Below are 11,310 nucleotides of genomic sequence, written 5' to 3' on the forward strand. Positions count from 1 at the left end.
ACACACACACACACATACACATATATATATCCTCTTTTGAGGTCAAGGGAGAAAACAAAAATCTGTAGACCAATGAGTGAAATATGAGTTGTTATGTTTTCAGTAGTCCAATTAAGGAAAAATAACCTATATATTTTTTTAAATCTTCATTACTCATAATCACACTAAAACTTTTTCCTGACTTCTTAGAGAAAAATGCTCTTCCCTTTTGATTTTCTAACTCCAGGTCTTTGCACATTTCATTATAACACTTGATTTTGCTTTCTTGAGCTTCCTTTTATCAAGTACCACCCATGAGCATGGCACACTGTTGATCTTTAATTGGTAGGATTTCTACTTAGCTATCACTTAACAACAACAACATACTATGGAGAACTTGATCTTTTTAGTCCATGGACCTTGACCTTGAGAGAACAATAAAACCACATTGCCGGTTGACTTCTTGTCACAATTTGAAGTTGAAGTAGTGCTCTAATTCAAACTAAAAAAGCAGTGGCTGCAGAGCCTATTCTGATTCATGGCAAGTCCCTGTGTTTCAGAACAGAACTGTGTTCCAATAGGGTTTATATTCTACAGGGATTAATTATATGGCTGGTATTCTGGAATATACTGTCAGGTTTTTCTTCTGAGATGTTTCTGAATGGACTCAATTGGTAACCTTTCTCTCAGCAGGCATATATGTGTTAACTATTTGTATCTCCCTGCTTGTGCCTCTGTTATGCCATTTCACTGCTTTTTCAGACTCCATTGTAATGAACAAGTCTATACGTCTTTCAGGACACATGGCCTCTCCCAATACTGCTCCTAAACTCTGTGCTCCTTTAATTTAGCAATATATCCAGTCTTTTATAGGATTGTTTCATTGTCTTTCTACATGGAGAGCCAGACATGACAGGATTCTTGGTACAGACCTCCCTCTAGTGTTCCAATTAGTTTAGCAAATATTTTTCATTGTGACGGTTAGGGAAAGGCTATTTTCATTCTAGAAGGGCCATTTTCATTGTATTCAGCACATTCAGTCAATTGTGCAAAGTTCCTGAGCCTCTTTTAAGTAAAGTTAACAAATGTGGATTAAGTCACCAAAAGATCTGTTGCCATTGAGTACTTGAGATGTAGATGCAAATATATATGTGCATTCAGAAACAGGGAGGAGTTAATTGTGAATATTCAACACCTAAGCACAGTTTGGTAGGAGAATTTCATCATTTTTAAGGTGCCATATGGAGCCATCTGTGACATGTGCCCTCTATTTTACATCATTATTGGCCATTTTGAGCATCATTTGGTTCTATAAATACTTGCTTCTGTGACATTCCATCCACATCCAGAATACTTTTTGAGAAAGTGGGCAGGAGGTGACACTGTATTTTCTTATATACCTTGCTAACTTTCACAGCAAAAGGTCATTTCAATTTATAACTAACGCCACTGCCAGCCACAGTGTAATGAATCTAATTGCCTAAATGTGACCCAAATGAAGATTTATTTCTCTTTTACAAATCTGCAAAAGAATAAATAAACATCAATAATAATAATAATAATAATAATAATAAACCCACTGCCATCAATGAATTCTGACTCATAGCTACCTTATGTAGGATTTCTGAGGTTGCAAATCTTCACAGGAGCAGAAAGCCTCATTTTTTCTCCAGCAGAGGGACTGATGGACTCAATCTAATGAGCTTGCAACTCCACCCATAACCTATTATGCCACCAGTGCCCCTATAATAAAGTGTGACTCAAAGGGACATTTCAATCTGTAGTTATTTAGGTATAGCATTGGGGTGTTTTGCTTGTTAATATCTTTCCCTAAATCTCCCAAATAGTGTCTGTAGATGTCATGCAAACTAATGCCTGTCTAATTTTCCCATTCCAGAAAGAACAACACTGACGTTTCTCCCAGTATTCAGTCATCGCTCATTATTATATCTGAGAAAATCTGCTAATTGTGTAATTCTTTAGATTTAAGACGCTTTGTGGGAAACAGTGATGGTATCTTTCCTGGATGTTATTCCCCATTTACATGTTCCCATTATATTTGCCATGACATTTCTGTCTCCCCAGCTCTTAGTTCATACTGGGTCTCCCTAAAATGGCTTCATATGTTGAGCCACTCTGCCCAGCCATAGTACATGTAATAAGTATAGACTTGAAAGAGTCTTTCCTTTTCATGCATTCCTGGAAAAACAGCAGATTTAGGAATGCAAAGGGTAATTCAGTGCAGCAGGCTTTACACTCAGGCAGATTTTAGCCATCAGGAAAGGACTTTCTTGTCATTTTATTTCCATGAAATAAATACAATTCAATACAAAGTGTCAGGGACAAGTTAGGACTCCTGGGGTCCTGAGCCTCTCTTACCCTGGCTTCCCCTGGAAGGGGGAGGACATCTCTAGTCCAACAAGAAGGATAATATTGAGGAGAATACCTTGGACACAGAGATAAGGATATCAGAACCTGAAACCCTGATAGAAGTAGCTGGTCATAGGCAGATGACCCATGAAGGTAGCGCCTAAAGCTGAGAACTACAGAAGGCACCCCATTTCCAAGAAGCCTGTGCTCCTCTATTAAAAAAAACAACACATGAATATTCAACATACCATGCCACCTAATTAATATGTATTAGCCCACTCCTCAAGGAAGAGATCCCATACCTTTATAAACCATGGATGACACCCCAATCCCAAAACGTCTTCTCCACTCTTGGAGACAGACCCGCTTCTCTCTCGATAGCGTACTTCTGCTTTTCAATAAAGAGATTCTAAGTGAACACTTATTGTTTGTGTGAGACTGAGAAGTGGCAACTTGGTGGGACTAATTCTTTAGACCCCCAAGATAGAGAGGGACCAGGGAAAAATGTGACAAAAGAGCTTGAAATAGCACCTATGAAGAGATTCCTTCTTTGGTTGGAGAAAACATGTACTCATACAATCTTGGTTCCTGTGCAACTGGATTGGGCAAAAAGGATATATTATGTCTTTTAGAGCTGCCTCCCCATTCCTACTTCTAGATCAAAAAATCCTGTAAGAATTCTCCCTTTCCTACTTTTATATTAAGTTTTAATTAATATGCATATTTAGCAACATTTAAGAGACTATACTTCACACCTTTATTCTTTCTAATTTTCAAGCTATTATTCTGAAAGTAGAAAAATAAGCTTTTTGGATTATTATTTTTGTCTTTGCTTGCTCCATCAAGGGTAGCAAAGGCAGACAAAATTTCATAAAATTATTTTTTCCAGTTCATGAATAATATCCTAATCAGTGTTTTGGACTCCTAGTGTGGTCCTGTAGGATCAACACTAGATTGTAAACTACAAGGTTGGCAATTCAAACCCACTCCTTGGAAACCCTAAGCAGGATTGCTATGAGTAGGAAATGACTCAACAGAACTTAAAAGCAGCAATAGCAAACAGTGTTTTAGAGAAACAAGGTTCAAAGTAGCATAATCATAGCCTAGGTAGACTATTTTGAAGTCATCAGAGGCTATTTGTAGAGTTCTGATTTAGTATATTTGTCCATTGTAATATGATTTCTGTTCTAACAGAAACTTACCTTAAGACAGTTTTACAAAATTCCATTTCTGTTGGTGTTAAGCACAGTTGACTACAGTATTAGCTTCAATAGGCAAACATGGAATATGCCATTTTAGTGCTTCATGTTTCAGCAGCTCTGCACATGCTCATCACAAGTTACTAACTCCAGGGTCTCAACCAGGGCAATTGCTGTTGTATTTATGCACACCAGCAACCATTTTTTTCTTAGTAAGCATTCACATAGCCCTTAATTCCCCCTCAGTATTCCCACAGGGAGCTCTGGTAGCATAGTGGTTATGAGTCAGGGTGTTAACATCAAGGTCAGCAGTTGGAAACTACCAGCCATTCTGTCAGGGAAAGATGAGACTTTCTGCTCCCATAAAGATTTACAGTCCAGAAAACCCTAGGCAGGGTCGCTATGAGTTGGAACTGACTCCATGGAACACCACCATCATCACCATTCCCATAGGGAGTTTTGCAATTGTCAGCATGAAGGTGTTTTACATACTTAATTGCTGGTCTAACAGCCAGGTCATTGGCCTATAAGACTGTAAATATTCAGTTATTATCTGAACAGAGAAAGAATCCAATTTACCCCATACTAACAGATGTACTATATTTAATTCAAGTCTTATGTGGTCTTTTTCAGTCAACACTTTATCATATCCAGAATGAATAACAAATATGTAGCTATAGCACATCTTCAATTTCAGAATTGCAAATCTATTAAGGTCGAAGAAAAGTGCATTGCCATGATGGAAAAAAAATTTTCTCAGTGCTATTTTCCGTTGTTTTTTTTTCTCACCAATATAGTTTCCTAATAAGTTACAATATAGTTACAGCTTCTTCCTAATAAGCTCCTGTGATCATCCTGTGTCCTTTGAGAAAAATCTGCCAAGATTACCACTCTGGAATCACAGAAAACAGTTGCTATAACCTTTCAAATCTGTGAATGTATGAACTGGAACCTTAGTGACAATACTTTTTGACTTACCTTCCTAAAACCAATCCATCATTGTCACTAGGTTAAGAATAACAAATATCTTATTTTTTATCAGCTCCCTCCTCCCTAATTCTGATTTCCCCCCAAAGAATGGTTGATGTTAGTCACCAAAGTTATAACATTCTTTTCACACTAATCATAGAGTTGGCACCAGGATCTCATTTAACACAGCAGTTCAGGTAGCCTTCTGTTCCTGACATCCAAGCTGCAATCTGTTTTTGATCCTAGCTTCCATGTAGGACAATGTTGGTGCCTAAAAATACACTTCCTCTAAATAAAACAGTTTAAAAAAAAAAAAAAAAGATTTCATTATTTAAATAGAAATTCTAGGCCATGAATGAAGTAAAGCAACAACCAGAAGACTTAATTAAGATGGGTCTTCTCTTTGTGGAATTATTACTTCTGTCTCTACAGGTTTACATCTTTTCAAGCAGCAATTAACTGTATTTCTTTCACAGTTTGCAATTCTTTTTTGATTTCCATCACAATGCTTTTTACATTAACCATTGAGCTTTATACATGCATTCCACTCGCTAAAGACAACATGATGTTCTTTACTTCTGGCTGGGAGGAATGAATAACTGGAATTAATAATCCAAGAAGGATATGCCACGATAACAGAGAGGAAGAAAAAGAAAAAAGGATTAGTTCAGCTGCTTTTACATGGGAATCTTTCTATCCCTATATATATTAAGGATATCAGCAAGCAACTCTTCCTTAACCAGTTGCCTCACACTTATTTCAATTGATTAGGTTATGACCCAAGAAAGGATACCTGGAAGGCTTGTAATTTATTAATGTTTCTCTGTCTCACTCATCCCCTAGAACTGTTGAATATGAGTAGATCCATCTTTATCTTCTCCCTCATTTATTATTGAAACTCAATGCTATCCTATGGGGAATTTTTCCACCTCCACAAGACTTTGTTTCTCAAGTATGTAGTCTGATTTCACAAGTTTCTTATATTGAAAGATGCTGTTATTTACTTCCAATACCTCAACTCTTCTTGCATCCTCATTCATCTCCAGGAAACATTCTTCTTTAAATAATGCTCATAGGGGAGAGTAGCATAATGAAATAGTTGATAAATAGAAGTTGATGCACTGAACATTTTAGGAAAGCTCTTAATTTTCCAGCACTACCTTCCAGTGCTGTATATAATGAACTGGCTATACAATCTACTATCTATTGGAGTGTACCAAAAGTGCTGAGTGGGCTGGAACTTCCAACCGCTCAGTTAGCAGCTGTGCACTTAACTCATGCATCAATATAGTTTTTATAATACATTTATTAATATCATAACTGATATAATTAATTGTTTGACAAACTTTAACAAATATAACAAAAGAATAAATTATTTCTCTATGTAGCTTGGTGATGGTGGTAGTGTGCTGTTGAGTTGATTCTGATCCATTACGACCCTGTACAGGATTTCCAAGCTGTAAATCATTATGGGAGCAGAAAGCCTCATCTTTCTGCCTCAAAGTGGCTGGTGGATTTGAAGGGCTGACCTTGCAATTAGTAACCTAACATATAAATACTTAACACTATGAATGAATTCTTGTAGCATTCTGTAATCAAACCCATTTGGATTCATCTTAAGCTCAAAAATATTAGTCATGTCCTATTTAGCTAATATTACTCCATCATCAGGGAAAATTCCTCAATATTTGACATTTTGATCCAACAAATGGACAATCTTTTACATAATTCTGCCCTTGTATCTTGTTCTTAAATTATCTTTCTATTTTTTTCAATGCTTTCTAAGTATTTCTTTGTTTCTCCTCTCTCCCTCTCTTCATGCTACCATTCATTCATCCATTTATTGAATAAATTTTTATTGATCATCTGCTATTATTCAATACTGTTCTAGGTTTTAGGGATAGACCAATAATAAATTTTGGGGTAGCCAATTGTGTCTGACAATTTTAGTCTCCATGACCCACATAGAGACATTAAACCCGAGTAGGGATGATAGGAGATGAGAAATGAAAGAAAGACACAAGACACAATTGAGAATAAGTAAAGTTGGGACCAGGTGGGACACAGCACTCTGACAGAGTTACTGTGGCACAGACCAAGACAGGGAGTTTATTTTACACACAGCTCAAGGGGAGGTGCTTGAGGGAGGGTAAGGAGTACAAGAACATCTTTTACTGAAGGAGACTTCAGTAAGCAGAACTTTATCACAAAAACGGTAACTTGTGGTTGATAGTTGGAACACTGATTAGGGTGGCTAGAATATTACATAGGCTAAGCCATAGGATATACCTACATACAAGGAAAGACCTTGCAAGTTCCCTGTCCCCTGAGGCAGCCCTGCAACTTCCTCTCGGGCAGAGCTTGACTTGGAAGCAGGCTGAGTTTCTGTTCCACAACTGTTCAGTTGCAATCCTTCTGTTAAACTACCCCCAAGTCAGGGACCTTCGGTTTAGCTGCTCCCAACAAAATAATAATAAAAAAAGACAAGCGTTTCCTGTATAAGTTTTTATTTATGTATTTATTGTAAAGGTTTTTATTTGGTGGGGGGAAGGGGAGCACAGTAGACAGGGACCTGCTCAGTCCTTCTTGGCAGCTGCTTTCTTCATGGAGGCCAGGAAATTGCTGAGTTCCTCTTGCTTCCTCTTGGAGCATGTGTGTCCCCACCCATTTCTTGATAAACTTGAGTGCCTGCTTGTCCTTGGATACATTGAGCAGCTCCACTGCCCAGCGCTCATAAGACGCAAAGCCACACACCTCCCCCCGGATCACGTCCTGCATGAACTTGGTGTGGTTGGTGAGGCACCCACAGTGCAGGCTGTGCCTCAGCTTGCTCACATTCTTGGTTACTTTGCAGTCCTTGTTGAGGCCAATGGCCATAGTGTAGTGCATAGCCATGGCTGCTTCTCTTCAATGGCTGCTGCGGTAGAAGGGCTCCTGTATAAATTTAATTGTTCAAAGATCTCTTCATTAAAGTCCCTTTCTGAATGCCATCATGAAATAATTCTAACCATTCTCTTTGTCCTCTCCTCTCCACCACCATAATACGCATATCACTCACAAGGTACTCACAGCAGAATTATGAATCAGGAATAAAGCAGAAAATGTTCTTACCAAAATTAAGTTTCAAATCCCTGTCTAAACTTCTCATTCAACTAAATTTTCAAATTGCATTAATTTTCACACTTTTAATACAATATACATTTTTTTTTTTGCTCCCAAAAGATATCAGGGTTATGTGGACAGTGATGACAGACCAGGAGAACTTTTTCTAATGGAGATTGCAGCATGATTTCTAAGCATCATAGCACCAACAACATTTGGAAAACTAAGAATGCTGAAGGCAATGGTATGAGAATTTCCTCCAGATGGAAATATTACGAACATTTGTCTAACCAGGGATCCATCCAAAGCTAGGTTCTATGACTTTACAGTAAGATTTGTTTCTCATTTTGAACATGAATTGCAATCTTCATAATGACAGACATTGAAGAATAACAATAGTTTAAGTAAGTGAGAAGTGGAGGAGGGGAGAAGAACATAAGAGATTTCATTTTAAATTGACAAATATTGAATAAAACATTTTATCTTACTGTTTTTTCTCTGTATCTCATATTTGTTCTCTTCAAATACAGTGGAAGAATTATGTGTCTTTGAGAACAGTTTTTCAAATTCCCATACACACATAGTTGTCAATTATGGTACAGGACTGGTTGGAGCCCACTGTGAAGAACAAAAAGACCCCAAAATTTTTTTTTTCAAAAGTACAATAAAAAATATTTGCAGATATAGTGATCCTAACAGATTTATTATAGAATTAACACCCCTATATTGTACATTCATTTTAAAAAAGCACATATTCCTTTTAAATTCTGTTGAATAAATTGTGTTTGCTATTAATAAATCTGCCTCACATGACTATTAGATGAAGTAATAAATTAATGTGGGTACAAGGCAGAACAAAGTTCCAATTATTAAAATCATTATCATTATTATTATCCATCAGTATATGTTGAATATTAAATAATTTCTATCAGGACTTTTCTAGAAAACAAGGGAATTTTCAAGAGTCTGCTCTAATAATTTTGTGTGTGTGTTTGTGTGTGTGGAGATTATGGAGAAAACAATTCTCTTATTTCAAGTAATTTCATATATTTGGGTTACAGAATAAATTGAAATTGATCCCCTTCTCTCCTGTTGGTAAGACATTGTCAGCAAAAGAGTTATTTATGCTTTAGTGCTGAGCAAAAATATTAGTAAGAGAATAGACTCAGAAGATGTATTTCACAGTGACTCTTTTGTTCTCAATAGTGACAGATACCTTAGTGACCCACAGAGAGCAGCAAGATAAAGAAGAGAATTTAATTGGGTTTTGTAGACATGCACCAAACAGTCTCAATTATGAATATAACAATATTGGGAAGTTTTAGGAAATCATTTTACCTCATTTAACCTCTGCTCTCAATAAATGTTGGAATGAACAACTTCGAAACATAAATGCATCACTCCTCCATTTCCCCCAAATCTATAAGTATATTAAATACAGAAGAACTTGAATATTAAATAAACACATCTTTCAGGGATCAACAAAAAGTGTTGGGATTGTGTCCTATAGTAGAGGATTTAAAATAAATCTCCACAGGGGATGATAATTAAGATGGTATTAATATATCCTACAATGTAAAGGATATTAACTTCAAAAATCATGAATGACCCTTTCCTCTTTTAACACTGACTCCCAATGACAATGCTAGTCATGTTTCCTGGTGGCTTTATGAGACCAGTGAAGAGCAAAATAGAGCAAATGAGAAGAATTTCCATGGTAGGTGATTTCTTAGGAGACAATAGTTTGCAGGTCTTCTGACTGAAGCCAAATGTTACTGAAATAAGGAGAGAAAGAGTCCTTCTATTTCTAGAACTTTCCTGCATATCTTGATTGCTGAGGCTTATTAAGAGTACCGCTATGATTGGTTGGATAGGACAACAATCAAAGAACTGGTGACTAAAAAAGCTGGTGCATTGTCAAAGAAAGATGCAATCTGCCCATTCCTTCTAGGGGTAGATCCTTTAAGAAAATGTTATCGTTCTAAAAATATAAGTACAAAATTTTATAGTTACAAAAATTTAAATACAAATTGCTAAATGACCAAAGTTAAAAACCATGCTGCAATTGACTTTGACAGTCAGGAAGTATGTGTTTTATTTAACTATACTTACTAGTTTAAGGGCCCCGATATCTACAATGACTATTGTAGATTGAAGTTTAGACTAAAATTTACCATTGAGAATATTTCATGTTACACATAAAAATACTGAGATCCAGGCTTGTTCCTGCATGCAAAATTTATGAATGTCAATACAAAATATCCCATTTTATAAAGTCAGATTTAATTTCTCTGCTTTGTATTTTGGTTTTCTTTGTAGCTTGGTGTTATTTCTTAATTAATCTGCACTGGTAGGATAGTGAGTAACGAGTTGGGCTGCTAACTGCAAAGTCAGCAGTTCTAATCTATCAGACTCTCTGAGGGAGAACGAACAGGCTTTCTGCTCCATATTTACAGACTTGGAAATCCTATACAGGCTCACTATGAGTCCCAACTGGCTACCTAGCACACAACCACCACCACCACAGGGGCAAAAGGAACTCTAGCAGCACCTTAGGATAATTTTGGACTGCTAATTATAAAGTAGAGAGTTCAAACTCACCAGTCTCTCCTCAGGATAAAGATGAGGCTTTCTGCTCTCATAAAGAGTTCCAGCCTTGGAAACCCCGTACAGGGTAACTATGAGTTGGAACCGACTTGATGATACCTAATAACAATAGGATAAAGGCAATAGGACTTAGTTTTTCTAAATAGGAAAGGTACCATTCTTTTTCTAATCTTATGAATCTGCTATAAGATTAAATAAAGTAATGAATGTAAAATTTATATGAAAAAATGACTGACCTCTGTAACATTTAGAAGCAATTAACATTATCATTTTTCTCCTTTCTTATCTTTATTCTTTCCTCCACAATATTTTAAAGACACAACTAGGCAGATGACATAAAGAGTAATAAGAGAAAAACATTGGAGATAAAATTAGCACATGACCAACATGACTCAGGTTTCTAATTTAGTATTTACAGATGTTTAGATAATAATAATGCAAAAAAAAAAATGAGCAACAGATTGTAGCCATTCATTCAGAGTCAAGAAGAAAAAAACTATTAAAATTCACAGAGAAAACACTGAAGAAAATTTTTAGTGATTGTCAAGTATCTGAATATATGCACACATACATGGGACATTTAAAACGTTCAAAGAATAATGGAATAAAATGATAATGGAATTTTCCTACAAACTTTATAAGTCTAATCATACATATAAACTTGTTGATAATTCTAGATGAAGTAAAGGAAAATAACTTGACTTCAGTAAGATTTAGGTCTCGCTTGAGAATATTGTATAACTAAACTTAGTCACATATATTTTAGCATTTTATTTTAGTTATAACAGAAAATAAGTCAGAAATAAATCTAGATAACTTTAAATCAAGGGTTTAAATCACTTTTTAAGGATTCAAGACACTGATTTGATGAAGTACAGAACTAATTAATGAAACAAGGAAGTACTGTTGTTTAGAAATTGATATGTGCTTTGCTGTTTTTATTCCCAACAACAGCAGCAATATACATATTAAACACCAACAATATATTGTTGTTGTTGTTAAGTGCCGTCGAGTCGGTTCCGACCCATAGCGACCCTGTACAGGGTTTCCGAGGGTGTAAATCTTTACGGGAGTAGAAAGCCTC

The 11,310-nt window shown here is 36.1% G+C and overlaps 1 protein-coding gene across 1 annotated transcript; it reads right to left on the reverse strand.

Annotated features, from left to right (window-relative positions):
* Window positions 1-4,902: 4,902 nt before the first annotated feature.
* DEFB112 (defensin, beta 112) lies at window positions 4,903-8,207 on the reverse strand (the record flags this gene model as incomplete). The annotated part of the gene is made up of 3 exons (XM_006860619.1): window positions 4,903-5,025; window positions 5,531-5,586; window positions 8,108-8,207. Coding segments are annotated over 3 exons (279 nt in total), but the record flags the coding sequence as incomplete, so codon positions are not given.
* Between the last annotated feature and the right edge of the window lie 3,103 nt (window positions 8,208-11,310).

This window comes from Chrysochloris asiatica, unplaced genomic scaffold (genome assembly GCF_000296735.1).
Source record: "Chrysochloris asiatica unplaced genomic scaffold, ChrAsi1.0 scaffold00038, whole genome shotgun sequence".
NCBI classification, from domain to species: Eukaryota; Metazoa; Chordata; class Mammalia; order Afrosoricida; family Chrysochloridae; genus Chrysochloris; species Chrysochloris asiatica.